Source organism: Sphaeramia orbicularis, chromosome 17, assembly GCF_902148855.1.
Source record: "Sphaeramia orbicularis chromosome 17, fSphaOr1.1, whole genome shotgun sequence".
NCBI lineage: Eukaryota > Metazoa > Chordata > Actinopteri > Kurtiformes > Apogonidae > Sphaeramia > Sphaeramia orbicularis.
This window is the reverse complement of record NC_043973.1, coordinates 9,636,340-9,661,096: the sequence shown is the minus strand read 5'-3', so window position 1 is coordinate 9,661,096 and position 24,757 is coordinate 9,636,340. Positions and strand designations below refer to the sequence as shown.

The following is a 24,757-nucleotide window of genomic DNA, read 5'->3' as shown; positions in this document are numbered from 1 at the left end:
AGAGAAAGACCAACTTAAAGATGACGGCGTATGAGAGAGATGAGAAGAGTACGAGAATGAGGATGAACAAAATCATGGGCTGAAACATCTGGCAGGAACACAAAGAGGAACAAAGAGAGGGAGTTGGGGGGGAAAAGAATGCAAAACACTTGTTATGAAGCGCATGCAATGAGGGATACATGAGTCCAAACCAACAGCTGAGAGATACCACGGCAAAAAACTGCAGAGCGAGAGCTACTAGCACGCTAAAAGTTTATCCAACACATGCCCGTGCACAGCCGTGTGTGTCGTAGCAGCAGTAAACTAAGGAAACATTGCATCTTCAGCCTGCATGATGCACACTGTTTTTCAGACATTATAGAATTTCAAATACACTGAGGGCATCAGAGGTTTCAACCAAGCTGTAAATCGTGCAATGCTAGGTGTCCACATTTATTTCTTCCAGGGTCTTACCAGGGCTTGATGATTCTTTTAGGATCTACCTTGTTTAATAATTCACTGGGTTTTGTTGTAAGTCTTGATTGCACAACTAAGATCTATTATTTAATGCACAAGACTCTTGATTCTGTGAGATAACATTTGGAGAAAATTCACATAAATGCAAAGTATCATATATTTATATATATATATATATATATATATATATATATATATATATATATATATATATATATATTTCTCGTCATTAAAAACTCCAACCTATTAGGAGATAAGTCCAAGATAAATACTGAAAATTACTGATATGAACAGTCCTTTTTGAAATCTTTTTTACAAAATAGTGGTTAGCTGTAATTACAAGAAAAGTCATTTTTCTCTCTTCTGTGAATGTACTTCCACATGTCTTCATTATTTGTTTTTTTATCTACTGCTTGAATCTGATCCATGTCCTGCTCTTTGGAATTCCTTGCTTAGTTCATCTTCAGGGGTTCTTGTTGGACTGAGAGTTTATTGCTCTGAACAAGCGTAAGTTGTTAGTACAGTGGTTAGCTTTAACTAACTACTCCACCCAGCTTCACCCAGACTAACCAGTTGAGTCCTACAGGCATAGGAGCAAAAAAAGCAGAAACAGGAGTATGAGCATGGAGGCAGCTTCAGTCTGTTATCTCTACAAAGCACATTGAATTCTTATAGTGACAAATGTTTGAGGCACAGTCATTTGTATTTATTCTATAATACGACAGTTTGCTCGATTACAAATGCCGTCCAAGATGTCTACTTAGTTACCATGCAGCGCTGGCATACTGAACCTGCTTTGGGAGAGTACACAGTATGGTTGACATGTTGACTTACACTTGGCTGCAAGGACACAAAGCAGGAAGCCAGCCAGCCAGGTTCTTCCACAGGCAACTCACATAACACCATGCAACTCAGATTTCAACTCTTTTTTGGTCAAACATCAGAATGTACATACTTTTTTTTGTTTTTGTTTTTTACAATTGTCTCCTTGGCAACACTATGGAGTAACTAAACCCTGTGTGTGTGTGTCTGTGTGTGACAATATGTTGTGCAAATATAATAACTACACCGTTTGTGTGTCATAATGAGTCATACACATGATATCATGGTGTAGCAGGGCTGCAAGGAGAAATTATTTACACATCATGCAACATCTTAGGAAAAGCTTTGAATCCAGCCAAATGAAAGAAGCTGCCATAACTCCTTTAATACTTACTCCATTCACACCAAGCACCCATTCAAGCACCCTCCTAAGATGGAGCGGCCCCCTCCCTCGCTTGGAGCAGGGTGGCTGCAGACAGTGAGTGCAGGGAGAAGGGTGGCAGGCAGGCAGAGGGCTGCTGGCAATGAGGATGTGCATGGAGATGCAGATGTGAATGTAGCAGCAGCAGCAGCAGCTGGAAGCGATGGTGGTGGCGGTGGGTCGGGGGAGGGGTGGTAGTGGTATTGGCAGTGGTGCCAGTGTGGTAGAGCTGGGTGGCTCTTGGTGGAGCAGGGAGCCTGCTACTGTACTCTGTCACCGTATCTTGCCACTGGCAGTGTAGGAGTGTCTCAACCTAACCCTCAGCCTGTGTGTCCACAGCGTGGTGAGGTCTCTGCTTTGGCTGTGGATGGTATGTGTCCTACTAAAGATGCACTGCATTGCCATAGCGTTTAATTAGAGCTGATTTTTTGTACACAGTGCTGACTTAAGATCTAATTTAGTTTAGTTCTGGCCTTAAATGGTCTATTAATGATTGCACACTTGGAGCCATTTAAATCAGTCCTAAATTAATTAAAACATTTACAAATACACCACTGGGTTTTCTAGAGGCTAAATATATCAGAAGTCTGTCTGCAACTTAAAGAAGCTTCTTTGAAGCAGGATTGTATAAGATATTTATTCATCCAGTTAGTGTATTACTACTACTAGTACTGTTGACTTTCCCAGTTTGGAGAGGCACACAGGAATATCACTACAAAATCAAAACAATGTACTGCTGGAAACATATTTCAGGCACCTTTGGCATTCATTGTGTAACTTTTAGTGTTATCTAGTAGTGAGGATGCAGATTGCAAACAAATGAATGACACCTCACCTTCCTCTATGATATTGGAAGAAAAAGGACAATAATAACAAAAGCCAGTTTTTGTTTTGTCAATTCTGGGCTTCTTTTTAGGTAAGGGGATATGAACTCTGGTCCACACACAAACCCAGTAGGTGACAACAATGTGCCTTAACACAGGATGTCACCAGCAATAAAATAGAAAAAAGAAGAAGAAGAAGCAGTGACCCCCAGACAGTGGTGTATGGCCAGGAATCTGGTTTCTTGGCATTTATGGGCTACATATCTGATTCTGACACCAAAATAAAAAGCAAGGCCTGAAGGAAGATAAAAGCTTTGATGCTCTGCCAGGCTTTAAACTACTGCAGAATTTATTTTAAGTCCAAACCAACTGTAGTAAGTTAAGTTTAGCTGCTACTAAATGTGTAGGTGTAAACCGTTTGCTTACTAGTACATAAAACAGTGTTTGTACTTTGCTTTAATGAAATGACTATAGGGAAGTGATTTCATTTACATGTTGGATGCAGTTGCTGTGTTAAGATGCAACCATACAATAGCTCTCTTATTTTAAATGTTGGGTTTTTTTGGTGCAGCATTCAACCCAAACACTAACACTGCCATTCATTGGAGGCAATCGCAGTGACTTTATGTTGACATTTTTTAGGTGAGCCTTTACTGCTGCCCAATCCACAGCAGTACGTTGTTGAGTTTCCTGCTAATCTGCTTCTCCAAACTGGGGCTGTGCTGATGACATCTACTGTAGGTAAAACACTGACTATGGATAAATACATCACTTAACTCCACTGATATATTTACTTGGTGAAAACGTTTTGTCTATGCTGGTTTTAAGGCCATGAGGCCGTCTGGAGAGCTATTTTCTAGTCATCAGCCTTCTTCTCTTCACATTGCCTGGACAAACAGGCAAGATGCTTTTGCTGTTAAATGCTTATCAATACAACTATGCATTTGAAAGAACATCCATTTTCCAGTGGTCTCCAAGTATTGACTGTTTTCCATTATGGCCAAGTGCCCTACTCTCTGTTGTTCACCCTCCTTGGTATCTTTGTGCAAACGAACCAAGCAGCCACAGAAAGGAAATATCTCGATGCAGCAAGTGGTGTCACTCTAAAAAATTATTTGGCCCTACAAAAATAGCATAGGAAGTCTGTTTATAGTGCTTACCTGGAAGTCTGTCACCAGGTCTCTGCCAAAGGTACCAATGGGAGAGTCACGGGACATTGAGGTGACTGTGGACAGGAAGCTGCTGGACTCTGTAAGGTTTGGCATGGGTGAGAGGTCATCTGTCCTTTCTCTTAACCCCTCCCCTACGTGGTCCAGCTTCTCCATGAAGATGTGTAGCTCAGTGCGGAAAGCCTTCATGCGAGTGTTGATGGTGTCCAGGACCTGGGTGTCTGGTTTGGATCCAGATGCTGATCCTCCCTCCAGGCTCTCTCCTGTCGTCACCAGCAGCCTGCCCTCGATGATCAGACTGTCAGTGTCAGTAATCAGACGGTCGACCGTCTTACCCAGCCTCTCTGCCTCACGTTTCACATTATTAAATGATTCCCGTTCTTCCCTTCTGCGATTGGCAAGTTCAGTGGCGCTTAGGTCGCTGCCATCTGAAGGTTTGATGCTTCCAAACCCTGAGGTGGTTGCAGTTTTCTCAAATAGGTCTTCTGAATCACTTTCACCTCCAATTGGGCCCTCCCTCTTAGGCTGGAGGAGAAGAAGTCGCCCTGCCTCCTCTTCCTCAGCGGCCTCTCGACGGCCGGCATCACTCTCTGCATCACTGTCACGAGGGCTGCCGGTCCGTAGGCCTAGGTGTGCTGCCAGGTCACAGCGCTGGACGTTAGATATGAGAACACGGTTCTCATACTGCAGCTTCATCACCTTTCCACTGAGTTCATTGATCTGCATCCGGGCTGATTTAAGCTCCTCCATCATCATCCCGCTGCTAGATCCATTGCCGTTCCCTCCATTACCAGGTTTAAATAACCCTCCCTCAAACCCTTCCTCCCCGACCGAACCAGAGCTGCTGCTTGGGCCGAACTTAAAGCGGTTAAGTTCAGAGGTCAACTGCCGGTTGTGGTCCTCGATCTCTGAGATGGAGCGGCGCAATAACTCAGCCTCCTCCTCAACAAACTGTAGGTGGCGCCGTAGTTCACTTGCCGACTCCAGAGCGTCGCCGCCGTATGGTGATGAAGGCATACTGGAGAAAGGCTCCCGCCCGAAACAGTCTCTTTCGTACTGACATCGGATGTCTTCGTTTTCCGCCCGTAGGCTGCGGTTCTCTACCTCCAACTCCACAATCTTTCTGCCCAGGATGTTCGCCTCCTCCTCTACCAGCTTTAGGCGCAACCGCAGCTCGGCCTCTCGGGTTGTGTGAGGACCCCCACCTGAACACTCGGCTAAGGGAAGAGGGCTGTCCACATCTCCATACACACTCTTGTACTTCTGCAGCTCCTGTTCAAGTTCATCCTTCTCCCGGCCAAGCTTTGCCATTTTTTTCCTCATCAGGCTGGACTCCTCCTTAGCGAACTGGAGCTGGCACCTGAGGTCTGCACTGTCCTCCTATTAGGGCAAAAGCACAGAGGTAATTAAATGCCATTAAAAACACTTTATACTATAATATGCCCCAAAATCCCGTTAAATCACACTTAACTACTACATAACTCATGATGATTTAACACAAGAAATGATCAAAATGTTAAGACCAGTTGAAAAATTGCAAGAATTTACATTTTGCACTGTTGGATCTTAAGAAGGTTCTAAGTAGAGTTTCAAAATGCAAAAAGAAGAAATAGGAGTGAGAAAAAGAAAAAAAAAATCGAGGAAGCAATTTATTGAAAACAATTGAAAATCAAAAGTTTAAGACCACAACCTTTAAAAGCCAAAATCTGTGCAAAAATGTGGATCCATTGTCATTTTCTGACAGGTATTCACACGGCCATGACCTCCTGATGGCAAAGGCAAAAAAGCTATCTCTCTTTCACTGTGGTTGGATGGTTGAGCTGCATAAGCTAGGCCTCTCGCAATGCACCATCACTGCTGAGGTTGGATGCAGTATGACAGTCAATTTTGAATTCCTTAAAAGATCCTGAGGGCTATGGAACAAAAAGTCAAGTGGTAGACCCAAAAAAATTTCACCAGCACTGAGCCAGATGATCCGAGTGGCTGTCTGTCAAGACACGGGATGATCCTCGACCCAAATTGAGTGACGTTATTGGTGCAGACTGTAGCCCAATAACCATCAGACGGCATCTGGAAGAGAAGGGCTTTAAGAACAAAAAACATCTTCAAAAGTCTCGTCTCTTTCAATGCCAAAAAACTGCCCGTTTGGACTTTGCAAGAAAGCACCAAACATGGGACATTGAAAGGTGGAAGAAAGTTTTATCCTCTGATGAGAAAACATGTAACCTTGACAGTCCTGATGGCTTCCAATGTTACTGGCATGATAAGGAGCTCCCACTTGAGATGTTTTCTACACAACACAGTGGAGGGGGTGCCATCATAATCTGGGGTGCTTTTTCCTTCAGTGGAACATTGGAGCTTCAGGTTGTGCAGGGGCATCAAGCAGCAGCTGGCTGTGTGGAGATGTTGCAACGGGCCTCCTTCATGACTGAGGGCCTTCGTCTGTGTGGTAATGACTGGGTTTAAAAACAGGACAACGCTGCAGTTCACAATGCCCACTTGATAAAGGACTTCTTCCAGAGGAATAACGTCACTCTTTTGGACCATCATGCATGTTCCCCTGATCTAAATCCAATTGAAAACATTTGGGGATGGATGACAAGGAAAGTTTACAAAAATGGACATCAGTTCCAGACAGTGGATTCAAAATGACTGTCTTACTGCTTCCAACCTCAGCAGCAATGATGCGTTGCGAGAGGCCTTGCTTATGCAGCTCAGCAATCCGACCACGTTCAAAGAGAGAGAGCTTTTCTGCCTTTGCCATCAGGAGGTAATGACAGTGTGAATACCTGACAGAAAATGACATTGAATCTACATTTTTGCACAAATTTTGGCTTTTAAAGGCTGTGGTCTTAAACTTTTGATCAGTCGATGAACAGCCTATTTCAGTTTAATTGTTGTTTTCAATAAATTGCTTACTCAAAATTTTTTTTTTTGTCTCACTCCCATTTCTTCTTTTTGCATTTTGAAACTCTACTTAGAACCTTCTTAAGATCCAACAGTGCAAAATGTATATTCTTTCAAGTTTTCAACTGGTCTTAAAATTTTCATCAGGAATGTATATGAACAAGTATTCCAATATTAACTAATTATCAAGTCACGGTGGCTTTATTGCTTATTTCACACTTATTTCACCACCCATTAAAGGTGCAATTTGTACATGCTTATGTAAAGTTTGTGTCGACAAATCCAACCTGATTCCTCTACACAGAAACAAAGTTGTCATAATTGATGTATGCAACTGAGACAGTTGTAGAAGTTGCTATTTTCTAAAACTATGCTACCATTTGTTCACACAATAAATTAAAATGTGATTAATACATGTACATTTCTAAACATACTACACTATATTACACTTAAAAGGTGGGGTGCGAGATGCTTTCCTGGAGCATTTTTTACTGTATTGCTTAAAATCCCCTTCACACGCCGATTGCAACCAATTAATTAAATGCTCTAATGCAAAAATAAAAAAATTTAGTCATCTGTGGAACGGACAAGACTGAAAAAACACCATCCAATCATTTTGAGCAGCCTATCAAAATGATTGAACAATGATATGTCTATCAAACTCAACTGCCATTTGTCCCTCCCCCCTCTGCACGTACCCCTGTTTGAACACATGAATCGTGTGTTCTCAGAGGTTTGGAGCACAGGAAATGTTCAGGAAATGAAGCCAGAGCCAGAGCTTGGCTATATTAGCTATATTAGGATGGAAAGTTCACCGGCAAACTGTTTTGTCACTAACATAAATAACTAGGAAATGTAATATTAGCCAGATAGGTATGAATTGGGCTGTTCTGTAAGAGTGGAGGTGTTGGAGGAGTCTGAATGAGGTATGCAGGGATTGGGGCCAGAGAGTCGGGGCCGGGGGGCCGGGGCCGGGGCCGGGGCCGGGGCATGGGCCACTGGAGCTGCCGGCGCCGGGCGAATTGTTGCTGTGCAGTGCTCCTGAACCCTCGAGAGCAAGCATTGTGCATGCCAGTACTCTGGAGGTGTAGCCTCGGGGGAATGTCTGAAGAAAGAAGTTTGGACTTTTGAACTGAGTATTTTCAAAATGTAGCTTGCTCGAGCGGTTTTACTAAGCTCTCATACCCCACCTTCAAGAGAAGGTTAATTCACAGTATACTCAAGACTTAATTTGTCTGACTCTACTGAAGCCTTACATTACCTTTGAGCTTTGGAATCATTTTTGTACATAATATTAATTGGATTGGATTGAATCTTTTCCAATGTAGTTTGATGTCTTCAGTATGAAAAGAAGAATTTATTTTAAAGCTCAACAAAACACTTGACTGAGTTGGGTGATTTAGCCTTTGCTTTGATATGGTTATTTTAAACCACTTCAACAAGAACATTTCATTACATTATCTTATTATTTTCTTTTCTTCTGTTATTTGGAAATTCTGTACAAACAAATCCTATTCTAAATGACCTCGCTGTGCTTCTCATTCACTCTCAATGTTTCTTTGTGTTGCATTCATGTGATTTTCATACCTGCATCTGCTCCATTTGGAAAAACACAAAGTTCCAAAATGAAAGAAATTGCCATAAAAAGTATTTGTGAGCAAGTATAAATTATAAACATTAATATGAAAAGATGTGTAATTTTCTGTTTCATCAGAATATGCTGTATATATTTTATCTCACAGCTCCTGAACCTACCTAAAGTTTTCATGGTGAGTTTAAGCAGCATATTGGTTAAAGCAGTTACAAGGAATTAAGTGAATTCATACTTGTTGCACTGGATTCATACCAAAAGGTAAATATTTGATGATCAGGTTGAAAAAAACAAAAAAAAGCATTACATGCTTGTATTCGAATGGGTTGTGTTCTTCTTATGGAGGCTGATTAAATGCATGGATCTGAAGTAAATGAAATCGAGCCAGTTTAGTGAAATGACATAAGAATGTATGAATTAACATTTCCTAGTTGATGATAATTATGTAATGACATAAAGCTTTGATATGATTTGATCCCTAGTTCATGATGAGTACCTAGAATTCATGATACATACATTAACTTAAGCATTAAATCATATCACTTCATTATATGATTTGTATCCTTGTCCTAAAGTGGTGGTAAAATGACCTTTGTCTTGTACAAACAGTACATATTAATGTAATTTATAAAATAAAAAGTTTTTTTTTTCACCTGACTTGTAGATTTCTTGTCTTTAAATGCTTCTCTGCTCCCTCGTCTCCTCAGTGCAGTCTGAAAAAAGACAGAAGAAAGCTGTGATTAGAAAATGAAATCCAACTTGTCTGAAGTTGAAATATTTCTCCAACACAGAGTGCTGCTGTGGGTCAAATGAATATAGGCCAAGAACTCACTGATTAAAGCAACAACATATGGTTTTGTGAACGATCTGTGCAGTCATAACCTCTTATTGATATTTCTACACATGCTGCCTGTGTTTACGGTGACCTTGGATCAAAGGTGTTTGTTAACATCTATGTCCATTCCCCTAATACAAAGCAGACTCTGCAAAAGCCAGAAAAAGATGATAAATCTGTGTGTGAGACTTACATAACATTTCCATCATCAGGTCAAAGCTAGGCCTGATAAGGAAGTGTTTACTGTAATGCAAACTACAGGTCACATGACATATTATAGAGTGATTCACGCACATAGTAATACTAATGGAATGCATCTGGTTACTGTGTCAGTAGTATTGCAAGCGACTGAGAATGAAAGTGGACAAACGCCTGTGATTGGTGAACATCTTTGTTGGGAGTAACTTTAACCCATAATGACCCAAACATCTATCACCGGCCAAAACCATCTACTAATCTAAAATGTTTACTAAATGTTGATCCATTCATTAATACATGTAAATAATTGGTCTAAAATGCAGTCTGTCATCATTTCATGGTCATCACATATGAGCTGTTTGGACGTTCAGAGGCTCCGGTGTGAACGTGGAAACACCATCCTCTTCAATAACATTGATTCACCAGTAAAACCCATGGAGTTTGATTAATGGCAGTGGATGGAGACACTTGGTTTATGTTCAGTTAATGATATATTTTACTGAAAAAATTACTTTTCCTCAGTTTTCTCAGTTTTTGATATGATAAACCTCAAATTTAATCCAAGCTTTTATGAACATCTACATGGTCAGCAAATTAGATAATGGAAAATACTTGATTTTGACTGAAAAAATGTAAAATACAGAGAATAATATATAATAAATGGTGATAAATCACTTAAGAAAGGTTAAATAGAGAGAAAAATTCATTTGGGAACTGACACAAAAGTAGTACTGGGTCTTTATGGGTTAAGATAGATGATGGAGATGGTCGGATGTGGCTTTTGTTCTGGTATGATGTGTGACTTGATCCCATTCAGAGCTCAGTGTGACAGACGTCTTATCCCGGCTCATATTCAGTGACACATGGCGCTTCTGTAAAATGCTCGGAGAGCAGGCATCTGCCTGTCCGGCGGGGAAATCTGTCCTGTAGCTAATGCTACGCACTGCACGCAAAGCCTGGATAAAACAGGGCCTTCTGACATGCCAGCTTAGTCTTACTAATAAAATCATTCATCTTTATCAAGTCTCAACCATACGAGATGGAGTCAACAGACTAGAGGAGAGGAGGAAAGGGAGGGATGTAGGGAAGGAGGAGAGCTAGAGAAAGAAGAAATCCCCCTCTATAAATGCAGAGTGCAGAGCTTTCAAGTGTGAACCTTTTTTCCAGGAACAGTTTGCTGCCCTGGCTGTGTTATTTAAAGGTTATGATGATCAGTTAAGCTAAAGCTGGACTCCTTTCTAGGAAGCATAACTTGATATTTCCGACCTCAATGTGGGAAAATTTCCATAACTTGGTAACGTAGAAAGAATCAGAGAGGAAGGCCACTGATCCCAAATGACGAGTGATACTTTCACTTGCCTCCACAACTAATCTCATTATTACTCCTTCATGTAATTAGAAGTCTTTCTAACAGTCAGCTGAGGAATTTATTTATGGTTTGTCGAATAGGGTCAGACACAAACTATCCAGTGCAAGTATCATAGTATTTATAGCAACATCTGTCCCTAGAGGCTAGAACAAGGAGACAAAAAAAAGAAAAATCATGATCTCAAATGTTTGGAGGGATGACATCAAATGGTTGTTTTTGGTCACTCATCAGTGTGAATGTTAGAAAACCACCTTTTTTTTTCGTAGTTGAACTTGTATCTCATTCATACAGCACATCCAGGCAGCAAATCAGTGAATTCTCTTTTCCCCCGGTAATTTTCTTGCCCAAAGTGCGTCCTATTTCTACTTTTTTGGAAAAGCAACACTTCACTGTACGAGCTCTGCCGCTAGCCAAAATAGACCAGTAGGACAGTGTGAATCATTCATGGCCAGACGGATGGAAAGTGTGAGGGTGAACCTGTTTTGCCCGAAGCGGGAATGGACCTTGACTCAGTCGCTGGCTCTACGACAGGAAGGGAGCGCCCACTTAGAAACGGCACAAAAACATGGACGTAACCATGTAGGTAGTGATGGTTACAGACAGAGAGGAAACAGCAAGTATATTGCATGTTTTTGTGTAATAGGGAGTGAATCGAAGGAAGGCATTAAATACTGTTACTGTACTTCAGTAGAGTTCTCAGGGCAACTTTCTGCTTTTACTCCCTAGATTTTCACACAAGGATATGTGTTTTCTAGGCATCCTATTTTCACAACAGACTAGTTACATTAGTTTTAATCCATTTGAAGGACATTATCCATTATATTTATTTTGCATCATTGCATCAAAACAAGATTGATCTCAACCAAAATGGATGGAACAATAACACAAAAAAATAAATAATTTCTATCCATCAGTGTGTATGACACAGGACAAATGTGACAAGACGACATAAGGATGATAAACAACAGGACAAACAATGCAACAACCCAAAAATGAGAAAAAAGACAAAACAAAACCAAAATGATGCAAAAAGATGAAAATAACATAAAAAAAAGCAAACAACACAAAGAGATAAATATGACAAAAAGTTAAAAAAAAATAAAACTATGAAACAAGACAAAAACAGCACGAAAGTAACAAGATAAAAATGACACAAAACAAATATGACAAAAAAGTAATAGGATGACCAGTGTGTAAAAAGATGAAAATAGATGAAAACTACATAACCCAACAAAGTAGTAACAAGATGAAAATTTTATAAAAGACTAAACAAAACCAAAAAGACACAAATGATGTGACAAAAAAATACAAAAAAGACATAACAAGACAAAAACGCACACTCCGATTTTGTGATTTATTACTAATTTTGTCAATTTAGTCATTTTATGATTAGATGAAGATGATGCAAAACACGTAAAAAGGCCAAACACAATTCTGACTCTCAAAAAAAACAATATCTTACTTTCGTACGCTGAGTATATTTCAGAGCCTGTATTTTTATTTTTAATTTTTTTTTAAACACAAATACTACATCTAGACTTGTACTGGAGCAAAGACTTTGTTACTATTACCACTTATGGAACACAGTATTTAAACTTTTGTTTTAAAAAATATTGATTTCAATAACTTGTTAATTATTCCACTTATTTTTAATCAGTGGATGCAGCTTCTAAAAGCTAGGTAGCTGATGATTTTCTCTCTCATTTCTTACAGCTATCACCCAAATACATTACATACTAGCTGTAGATATATGTCACACTCCACCCAAAATCCAAACTTTCTGATCCTGAAGGCAGTCAAAATAACACCGCTGCTTCTCTTCCATTTAATTGCTTGGCACCTGCTTTGCTCCCATTGTTTATCTTGCATTGAGCTGTACCTGTGCTTATTTTCTTATATAATCCCCTCCACCCAGAGTACTTCATACACCATACTTCAGCCTCAAGAATCACCTCTGAGGCTGTAATTGTTTTTATTTGATCACAACAGCTGGTATTTTGGTGGTTTACACCAGAAATGTGAATCTCGACTCTCCTCCCCCTCCCGGTCCACCCTCTGAGCATTGTATTTAAGTCAGTATCTCCAACACCAGTCGTGGTTTAATTCCCAACCCTGGTGACAGAGCTAATCTCTCTGGGGAGACAGCGGATTAGACGGCATCTTGTGCAAAGCTCCTCAGAACCCCAGACCGCCACTACCAGGGATCCCAGTTTACTGTACACACACTAGTCTGGCCAAGACTAAGGCAGACTAAAACGACAAGAGCATGATTAGAGCCTGTGAGATCTACAACAACGTGGATGAAAGCGCTTCTCTGAGTAATTGAATAGTTTGTCTGAGACGCTCACCAGCATATGCAGTTACAGACACTGAGCTTTTCATGGTGTCATTTATTAGTCCTGCCAATATACATGTGTTTGTTATTCATATGATGCTGCAATAAGAGAAATATCATTATAAACACAGTAAACTGAAACAATTAAAACAACACGTGTTCATACAGTATAATGTCATCTCTTTTTACTTAAGTTTTAAGTGTGTTTGAATGTATTAATATAAGTGACAAGCTTTATTTACAACTTTTTATTTTTACACTTACCATTATATGAGGATTTTGCTGGTGACTTTCCTTTATATTACATTACTAAATACTGAGGATATGAACTGACTTTATTGTTATGGTTTTTCCCTGCAAGTGACCTTTTATGGAATAGATTCAACTCATTAAGAAATCCTAAATAGATTTGTCAGTAAAAAAAAAAAAAAAAATCATAAACATGAGTCATTAGACTATAAATTATAGGTCTGATGAATGTATCTGTCAGTGTGGGCCTATCACAGATATTGTATTTTACCGTATCATGTCACAATGTATCGTATCCTATCATCAGTGTACATATGTTGTGCAAAAACTGCAGAACTCATGATGCAGCAAAAAAGGTGCTTATATTATTAATTTAAGTTACATATATTTCTTGTATTTACAGACTAATGTGTACTAATAGCATTTATTGCTAAAATTACTCTATAATAAAATTATGTAAAATAACAACATTTTCACATTAAAGCATCTAAGCAAGACTAGGCCTATGTTCATACATTTTCTTGTGCTTGTGTACATGAAATCAAGGGTCTGTTTCATTTGGTTGTCAATAGTGTTGCACCCTTTCCTAATGTTACCATTAATATTACTTGGAAATGGTTGGCTAGAATGAAATGAAAGGACATACATGTACATCACTAAATGTAGTGTGAAGAAAACTTTAATATATTACTTCTTTTTCTGCCTGAGTCACACCAGATACGTCTTGGTAATGAAGACAACAACTCCCATAGTTCCATGCTTCTCCACAGTATCATCTAATATAGAAAGCTAAAGTCCCACCACTTCTGATGGTGCCCCATAGGACCTTACTTTGGGGAAAACAACAACTGCGTTACAAGTAATTTTTTTGATGCCATATGAATTATGAAATCATTTACACATATGATGATAATCAATTTAAAGATAATTTTACATGTAAGAAAGTTGCAGTCTGTGGTAAAACTTTTGAAGGATCAGACTGTGAAAATATGCAAATGTAAGACTAGACACCTGACGTAATTCTACCTGTCTCTCTTCATGATCTGTTCAGGGACCATGTTTCCGTAGCGTCAACACGACCAGGCTTGTGATGCTAAGGCAGTTGCTGGTTTGTTCCAGGTGACATGAATTATATACGACAAGAAACACAGTCCATCAAACTGTTTAGCATAAAACTAGATGTTTCTTTGCCATCTTTGTCACAAAATGCAACTTTCTTGGCTTGTAAAATTATATTTGAAATTGACAAATATCATGTGTAAATGGTGACACAATTCAAATGAGACTAAAAAATCTTGTGTCTCTCCCTACTGACTGTAGTTCATATTTTTTCCAAAGTTACACCCCACCAGAAGAGGTGGGATTTCAGTTCTCTATTATGTCTTTTATTAATGTTTTGATTTAGAGACTATTAGCAGCAAAAACAGCAGACTGTGCTTGTAAACCACTAAAATATATCACAAGTAAGGTAAGGTAAGGTAAGGTAAGGTAAGGTAAGGTAAGGTAAGGTAAGATAAGATAAGATAAGATAAGATAAGATAAGATAAGATAAGATAAGATAAGATAAGATAAGATAAGATAAGATAAGACTTTATTGATTCCACCATGGGGAAATTTCGCAGTTGGCAGCAGCAACATACAACACACCAGTGCAAGAGAATGACAGGTAGAAAAAAAAACAGAAGTGAGAATGAAATAGAAAGGAAAATGAGAAATTTGGTATTTATATAAATATTTATATAAATAAAAAAATTAAACTTAAACATTCTCAAAATTTAAAATTAAATGGTATTTACATATTTGCATTATTTTCATTGTGGTTGCACATGTACATGGTGGGAGATGGGGGTGGTGGTGGGGTTACTGTGAACTGTTATATAGTCAATACAAATCTATATTGATTGAAGACATTTTTAATCACTAGAATTGGCTACAAAACTGTAGTATCAGTCAGGGTCTATTCATCAATAATGATCTTTGCTGCTGAACACCTGCCTCTATTAAAATCCAGTCTGCAACAAACATAAGGTTTCCTTGTTTCTGCATTGTGACTGCATTTTTTCCACTTAAACTTTCCACACACACACGTCCCTTTTCATCATCATCTGAGCCCACTGCTCCCACAGGCCTGTTAGCATGGGTTAGTGGCAGTCAGTCATGCGGCCATGCAGGCTGGCAGGCAGCTCCAGCTGGTGTGGGAGCTGGCTGTAGTACTGGTGCGGCTGGTTTTACTCCCCTGGGCCTGTGCCAGCCTGTGGGATTAGCAGATTGTAGTTACACAGCCATTAACCTGCAGGGACTGAATGAACCAGGCGCTGTTGACTGACTGAGTGACTGAGAGAGTGCAGTGTACACTTCACTGACTGCCTCCTGTGCTTCTCTCTGGACGCTCATCTGTTCTTCCTGCTCACCCTTTCCTTTTTTTACTCCCTCCTCCTTTTTCTTTTCTCATGTTTTCTTTCACATCTTTGTCCTTTCTGTTCTCATCGTCTATGAAGGACATCTGACATGCAGAGGGCAGCTAATGGTGTTTGAGTGTGCATGTATGTGTGTGTGTGTGTGTGTGTGTGTGTGTGTGTGTGTGTGTGTGTGTGCTAGTTTTACACCATCAAAGTGAGGTCGTTTTAACATCTAAAAAGACCTTCAAAGCTGTCCTTCAGGGTCAGGAATCGGGTACAGGGTTAAGTAATGCATTAGGATATGGGTATGGTAAAGTATGGTAAAGCATGAGGATGAAGTCAATTTCGGATTAAAGTTAAACTCTAAAATGGAGGATAGAGTTCAACACCAGCTGAGGATAAGGTTTAGGTAAAATGTGATCAATGTGTAGACGCCACATATTTTCTATGAGTGCTTCTATGAGACAATATCTTGCTTTCACTTTCTCGTCTGTTCAAACATCTGGAAGGTGCAGAATAATGAACCTACCAGAAATTCGCACTGGCATTGATTTACCATCACATTTCAGCATCAATATGTGGTAGATGATTTGATGCAGGTCAAATGTCAGTCAGTAAAATGGTTTCAAATGAGGATTAGAGGACGGCAGAAGGATTTAGAGCACATTACAGTAGAACTGAGTTTAAAGGCATTATTGGTTAAGATTAGGCTTTAACATAAAGTTTGGTATTAGGATGAGATTAAAGAAAGATTAGGATTAGGTTTTGTTAGTTCCTAATGAGTGTTAAATTGAATGTTAGCTGTAAGATATCAGTTGCAGAAGTTTACTGTCAGTCCAAAATGGTGATCTTATCCACTAAAAATGCTGGAGTATTTTAATCACCCACAATTTGTTTTATTAAATTAGCTATCTTGCTCACCATTTTTTTTTCCAAGGCATTACAAGCTGGCTAGTTATTTTGCAAGTAATACACTTAATTCTTTGGGGTTACTGTTTTTGCTGGTGAATAGCAGTGAAAAGCAATAGGTAACAACCATCAGGTGGCAACATAATAAAACCTCCACCTTTGAGCTTCGACAAATAATTATGTTTTCATTGTTCATAATCATATGAAAGTAAGAACTGATGTGTTTTTATTAACTAAGAATGAGCCATTTTTATCTACAGAAGAACTGGGTCTGCTTTAAGAACATGTTGTTCCAACAACAGTCAATAACAGTGCTCATTTACTACAATCTTTTTCTTTTTTGTGGTACCAATTATGGTTCAGAAGGGGCTAAATTCATTTATTTAACTCAAATACATTGACCAGTGCAGTTTTCCATAGTCAGTGTTTTTCCTGTTGTAGATTGCATTTTAGGTGTCTGATATATGGTTTAAGATCCTGATTCATTCACAACAGTGCTTTGCTTCACTCAGCTGTGTGTTGAAATCATTACTTTATTTTTCTTCCCCTGAAGTGGACAGCACAGATATAGGACTGACGAGTGAAATATCAAGATGTGAAACACCTCATAAAAGTCTTTATCCACATCAGGAGTATTACTAAAGATCCGGATATCCAGATGTAGTGGGATCTAATGTTAACTAGCTCATTCAGATGGTCACAAACTCCATCCTTGTGAGGCTCGGGAAAAGACACACCTCCACTGTTACGTTTTTCCACCACATCACATGAATTACAATAAAAATTTCATTGTAATTTTTGCATTGTTGAAATATTGTGCCAAGGTTTGTAACAAAGCTAAAAGTTGTATAAAAGTACATCAGTAAGATGATCATGTAAAGACTGTACCTCTATAAGACAGTGCATTGATGTTCAATAGTTACTTCCACCATTACTCTGGTTTGCACTACAGTCAGTGAAGTGTCAAACCTGACACTGGTGTCTATATTTGTGTGTAGGTGTTAGACTGATTGTGGGATCCATTAGTGTCAATCCAGCTCTCAGGGGAGTGTATTCAACAGATGAGTGAAAGCACATGTTCAATATCTAACATCTGTACACTGGAGCTCTGCCAGTGGGAGAGAAAGCACACTACCTCTGCAATCTGACAACTATATCTTGGAAAAACAGAGAATACTGTGTACTGACACGCCTGTTTGCGTAGGACACTGAGGCATTTTGGGAAAGAGCCCTGGATGACATCAAACAGTGACATCACTGAAAAATCCCAAAGTAGGGAGGGGAAAAAAAATTGTGGGTGGAAGATGAGTAAGAATGGGAACATAGCAAGTGTATTTTCGGCTGCATCTGTACTCAACAGCTTGGCCTATTTGTGATTTCGCTCAAAGACCGTAACACAGTGCAGAGAGTGGTGTCTGGCTCTGGTAACGGGATTTAATAGGAAGTGTGGTGTGACCAGTGAAGGGGGGGGGCTGACAAAGGGAGCTTCAACGGCCATTGGATGCAGATAAAAACCCTTCTCAGCCCTGACAGAGGAGCCTAAGACTCTAACACAACAGAATAAATATCACTCACCCTGCGGGAGAGCTCAGAGAGATAAGTCGCAAGGAAATGTTTGAAGGCAGATTATATTAGCCAGATCTGGATGAATAAGTACTCAATCTGGGCTGTAATCCATTTTGATAAATTAATTAAAACAGCACACACATGAGTGAATATGTATCAACTCTCTTTTTTTATACTTGATTTAATTTTTGTATCCAAGGACACAGTCTGCTGCAGAAGGATTTCTTTTTCAAGCCTCTGCTTCTACACCATGATTTACAGTGCTGTGTTATTTTTATAAGGATAATCAATCTGTGGCTTGCAGCACCTGCAGCAGGTCCATGCACTCTAAATATACTCCACCTGAATATGCTCCATCAGCCAAATTTGAAGCATGTAACCCATTGGAATTCAATTTACTGTCAAAAAAAAAAAATTACTCATGAAACCAGTGCTGCAGGACTACCATGAGATGTGATTTCTCAAAAAGCCTTGAGCCAATCAAAACTGACTGCATCATTGTAATCCAGTGGAGTACACTGTTCAGGCAGTGTGCACGTGTGTGTTTGTGTGAACAAGCACCCGCAGTCATCAGTCTCTTATAAATGTGTTGATGCATGTTTTTACCATTCTATCAGTAAATTTCTGTGGCCAGAAAATAATGTCATTTTATGTTTCATACAATTTCAACATACTTTGTCACTGTGGGAGCTAATTTTTGTTTACTCGCTTTAAACACCTCAGTAGGCAGGAGGGGGTTAGAGGTCAATAGAAGATACAGAGTATGAAGTAGTAGGACTTAAAACATTGCACTGCTGCTTTTACCCTAGGCTGAGCAAGCATCGTTTGCTCTCCGTGATGTGTTCTTTGTTTTTTTTTCATTGATGAACCCAAATCGAAAGCTACATAAACTTCTTCTAGGTTCAAATGTTTATCAAATTCACACACTGCCGCTGGGCCATACCTCACCTAATAGATTCAATTATTAATCCAGGTAACACACTATGTGATTTTGTTCTATCCCAGACCAAACATGAAAAAACATAGCAATATCTTTAACTGATTGAAAATGGTGCACCTACATTGCACAGTTAGAGACGTTTAATGATAACCATTGACCCCATTTTGATAGGTTAGGACAAAATTTAGCAAGCGTTAGAAACTTAGTTTGACCAACTATTAGTGTGAAGCTGCTATAGCATGCCTGGTAGGAAGTCAGCAGGCATTAATCAAGGTAGTTTATGTAGTAAAAAATGCTAACCCCAATAGTCTTTTCAAAAAATTTCACCCCAAGCCTGGTTTCTCTAATCATGACCACATACACATTCATTCATTCTCTTCTCCCTTAACTTTAAAGGTTTTACTTTTGTAACAGTACCATTATTATTTTAACTTCATTTTAACATGCACTGATAGTGATGTTTATATATATATATATATATATATATATATATATATATATATATATATATATATATATATATATATATATATATATATAAAAATATATGTGTGTGTGTGTGTATATAAAATTTACAATATTTTGAGGCAGGGATTGAAAGACAGTGTATGACCAGTTTGTTTATTGAAAGTCATGAGAATTTATTTGCCACAAGAAAATTTACATAATAGAAAATGTTTTTATTCTATGTGTCCTTCTTTCTCAATAACTGCCTTCACACGCTTCCTGAAACTTGTGCAAGTGTTCCTCAAATATTCGGGTGACAACTTCTCCCATTCTTCTTTAATAGTATCTTCCAGACTTTCTCGTAATAGTTTTGCTCATAGTCATTCTCTTCTTTACATTATAAACAGTCTTTATGGACACTCCAACTATTTTTGAAATCTGCTTTGGTGTGACGAGTGCATTCAGCAAATCACACACTCTTTGATGTTTGCTTTCCTGATTACTCATATGGGCAAAAGTTTGTGAAAAGGTATGGATAATAGTGTTAGGTATGATTATGACATCAATATATGTTTGGTTTCAAAACAATTGACGTAGTGCCTGCTGATGAAAAACAACTAAATGTTCATTGTAAATTTTGCTTCCCCACCCTGTATATATTATTAACATGATACCTGCCCTTTCATCCTCCTACTCAGGGCTCTTCCATGCTTTTTCCTGCATCTTTGAACTCTCATTCATAAACAGATGGGACGTCAATAGCCCCTGGGGTGAACTAACATGTCTAGCTGTGATGCACCCACTGGAAGTCTTCGCTCTATCCAACTGAATGATCTGAATGATATATATATATATATATATATATATATATATATATATATATATATATATATATATATATATATATATATATATATATATATATATATATCATAGCCTAAGATTCAGTAAATGTTATCATCACACAATCCACACCAAACGGAAATGCTGACATCAGTCTGTAGGACTGTAGGAGAATCCACATGAGACACATAAAATCCAAAACTCTGTCACCAGCCTGGAGTTTAAGGCCAAACAAGTGCTTCAGTTAGTTATGAACCATCATTTTTTTTGGAATCAAATACCACAAAATACACTGAGCTATTTTTCATTAGATTGTTGTAAAATTTTCTGTACCTTTTTCAGTACCAAGCCTTGGTATCTTTCCCTAAACCTAATGAGAAATAAGATATTATTTTAGAACATTTGAGGCACAATTAAGGAGTGCCATGAGTAGCTAAAAAACTATAAAATTGAAATATCATTCATTGATATTGAGATTTTTCATACTGTCTTCATGGTTAGCAGAAACATAAAATGGTGACATTTTCTTCTAGACTGGGCTGTACATTGTCCAGTGCATGTGTGTAGAATGCACAGGTTCATATATTACTGCTGATGCGTGCAAATATTTGGCAGTGAGACTGGCTGCATGCAGCACTCAGAGGTCACTCCAATGTCAGGCCATCCCCAGCGGATATGAGCATCTTGTAAACAGCCTCCCTGTCGCCCCTGCATTGCCACATCAATAGCTGTCAGGAGATTCCTCTCCATCTCTGTGGTGAATGTAAAATCCTTATTGGAAGACATGAGTGTATCGGGCTTCTGAGTGCAGGAGAAGAGCACTGAAGAGGAAGACTGACTCGTGACTGAACATTGAACTACCCACACAAACGTGCACAATAATGAACAATACACTATCTTCTTTGTTGAAACTGAAAGCAGCAAAAATAACAAATGGCCACTTAGCACATCATTTGTACCATGGACCCATTTTCAAAACATTTTTTGTTGTTGTTTTTTGTTTATTTTAATGTACTTATTTTTACTAGTTTATAAAGGTTCTAATCATACAATAGATAGATAGATAGATAGATAGATAGATAGATAGATAGATAGATAGATAGATAGATAGATAGATAGATAGATAGATAGATAGATAGATAGATAGATAGATAGATAGATAGATAGATAGATAGATAGATAGATAGATAGATAGATAGATAAACAAACAGCAGAGTGTGGAGTGTGTGTAAAAATAGATAAATTAATATGGGAAAAATAAATACATGCAACAAATACAGGGCTACTTTTTGCACTGAAATGCAGTCAAGAAAAGGCCCAGCACAAAAAAGACTTTAATATTAAGTCCACATAAAACAAGCAGATCATAGATTGTTTTTTTTATTATCTTGATTTGTCTTTGTCTCTAAGATTTAGTGGGATTTAGGAGGATCTAATTGCAGAAATGGAATGCAACTTACATAATTATGTTATTTACCCTTCTCTTGCAGCTGTGTTCATGTGTGGATCAGAGTTTACGTCCCCTGAGCTATAAAAAGCCAAGGACAGAAAAAAACAAATACTGACTCTAATAAGGGACTAATGTGGTTTTTTTGCAGCTCCTGTGTGGGAGGGTGGAGGTACATTCATTTGTATGACATACACAACTTCACCACTAGATGTCACTAAATACCACACACTAAACATTTACAGTGGTGGAAAAAACGTTTTTGGACATCCCATACATTTGTCACACATTGCATTAATAATCACTCTAAAGCCATTGAACTCTGCCAAGTATTGTTCCATTCTCTAAACCCACATGTTCCCTTCTGTGTGTTCACTGTTCTGTCAAGGTCAAAACTGGACATTTCAGCAAGAAAATGAAATGCATCCAGAACATGACATGTTGAAACTGTCAAGAATTTAGTATTGTTATTCTTCCTAGCTAATAATAAACAAACAAAAAAATTTCATTTGCATTTGTTTGTGTCTCTGTGATGCAGCCACACCTTTTGAAATACAAAAAAAAATTTGCTGCAAATATTTCGTGATAATATTCTAGACCGTGTGAAATTTTCAGGATGTCCAAAAACATTTTTCCACTACTGTGTAGAAGCAGCTGGTGTGAATATGTTAGATGTCTGATCCTTCATAAAACCCCTTCAATGCTTCCAAACTTTCATAGCTGAAATGTAATAACTCTCTAATTCAGGAAATCTATGAAGCATTTCAACGAGAAAATCAAATGAACTGATTATTGGGCTTGGAGTCATTCATATTCCCATCTAATCCATTTACAGCCTCTGAGCAGACTGAAAACCAAACAGTTATTCTTGTTAGTACAGGTGCCCAAGAAGCATTTAGCATTAGAATGAATGTTGCTTGTACTGTATCTATTTTACAGATGTTGCAGTAACCCTGTGGCAGTACAGGCTGTGAATTAAACAAGTGTGTTATATGAGGTGTTAACAGATCTGTCAGACTTTCCCCATCATTATAACACTTAGGCATAGTACATAAGCAGTTTTCTCACAACACCTTTGCCAGTTGAAAAGGATCTGTGCTTCTCTATATTTTGTTGTGCTGCATATTTTCCAGTCATTTCAGAGTCAGAATCAGAATCATGTTTATTGCCATGCAAGTTAACAGGGTTCACATTACTAGGAATTTACTTCAGTCGTTTGGCGCATACATAGAACATAGAGTAGGTAAGAAAGCTAATAGGTATCTAAGCAGTGTGGTCTGAAGGCATTTTAGCCTTCTGTCTTATGAAATATGTGTATATCTAATGTATTTGTGCGTAAACCTAATTTTTAGAGCTCCAGAAACAATATTTAGTTATATACTGTTTAAGTATGAATCAGTTTGGATTGGTGTTTTGTATGGCCTGCAATCCATTCACATTCTCTCATTGTTTAATCAAAAATGAGAGGGATTACTGAATCTATCAGTGAGCCAAATTTGTACATTTTTTGTTGTCAATTTCTGACTGTAGCACAAACATTTATAATGTGTGTTTTTTATAAAGTGACATTCATTTTAGGTCCGTTTTTCTTGGAAAAGGATGCCCAAACCCCACCACCACCTCCTGCAACCTTAGCCCCCCCAATGCTCCTCAGGAACTCAGAGAAAACTGAGGCTGCTATTGTTGTTTTACCCCTGGAGACATACAAGGCCTATAGAAATGTACACATTGAGAAAACAAGATTTCTCTGAGGAGTTTGTCATCGGTCTCTATAGCAACTTATACTGACATAAACAGGTTATATATATATATATATATATATATATATAAATCTGACCTTGTGTAACAAGATGAGCCTGTGTATGTGTTCATAAATGAAATGCTTGTGTGCACCTGCAGGAGGTCGAAGTGCGAGCAGCCGAGGGTCACTCCCATCCCGCTCTTCTCCACTAAGCCGGCCCTGACCTCAGCCTGAGACCCGACATGCATTAAAGAGCAGCACAATAGAGCTTTTATGGGGCGTGTCATTTTGCTTTCACTCACGCTTTACAAATTTCACCAGAACAGCCCAACTACAGTCTGGCATGTGGTGCACAGAAAACACGCTGCACTGCTGCCAAAACTGGCACAAAACAACAACTGAAAAAAAAAAAAAACTCTTTTAGTGAGAGAGACGAATTCAAGGTGGGTTTTCTACCCAGTTCTTGTTCCGTGATGATGTGGAACAACAGAACATACTACGGTGATTAGCTAATAGCCATTTTTAGTGATTTCCATGATCAGAAGATAAGAGCTAAAAAAAAAAAAAAAATGGAGCCATCATACAAAGTGTGTGTTGGAACAGCTCATCAGGCCAAACACTGAACCAACTCCTGTGAATCAGGTTTAACAATGCAACACAAGAGGAGCTTTGTGATGTGTTGCTTGCATGACACATTCATTTGCAGGCCAACTGGTTCTTGGATGCGTGTGTGTGTCTGTGTAGTGTTGAATCAGCAGATCCCACGGTAAGGAGGAAACAGGAGGGACAAGAGAGAGGCTACACTTCAGTAAGCACTCCCATTAGCAGCTTTAGCTTCACTGAAATATATAAATACTACCAGCATCACCCTCAGCGCCCCTCTGTGGCACACACACAGGCTGGCCCAATTCACTTTCATTCTGTTGTTTCACAATATTTAGCTGAGGCTTAATGCTTAATGAGAGCGTCAGTGGAATAATCTGTATATCCTGTTAATGCACAGCAGCAGTAAGTAATGAAGAATGTGCATGCAGTTCAGTGTCACAGCACCACAGTGGTGTTTTTCAGAACCTCAAGTGATAGGGAGAAGAAAATAACATTACATAAGAGTGAAGAGGAAGTGAAGGAGTGTGTGTTATCTGGCAAGATCATATTAGACCAGGGAGAGACTGATAAGATGGAGGGCATGCAGAGCTCTCTTATTTCAGGCTGCTGGACCATGTTTATTACTGTAGCTGTATCTTTAAGAACAGAGAACACAAATAGCTGACACAGAGGTTGCTATACCA

At 38.7% G+C, this 24,757-nt stretch overlaps 1 protein-coding gene across 4 annotated transcripts in view; it reads right to left on the bottom strand.

Annotated features, from left to right (window-relative positions):
* mtcl1 (microtubule crosslinking factor 1) overlaps positions 1-24,757 on the bottom strand; it is an 87,160-nt gene that overhangs the window by 35,896 nt on the left and 26,507 nt on the right. For all 4 annotated transcript variants that reach the window (XM_030159760.1, XM_030159761.1, XM_030159759.1 and 1 more), the window contains exons 4-5: positions 8,844-8,903; positions 3,684-5,072 (exon numbers count right to left, since the gene is read on the bottom strand). In XM_030159760.1, the coding sequence (XP_030015620.1) occupies positions 3,684-5,072; positions 8,844-8,903 (1,449 nt within the window). The remainder of the gene's footprint in view (positions 1-3,683; positions 5,073-8,843; positions 8,904-24,757) is intronic.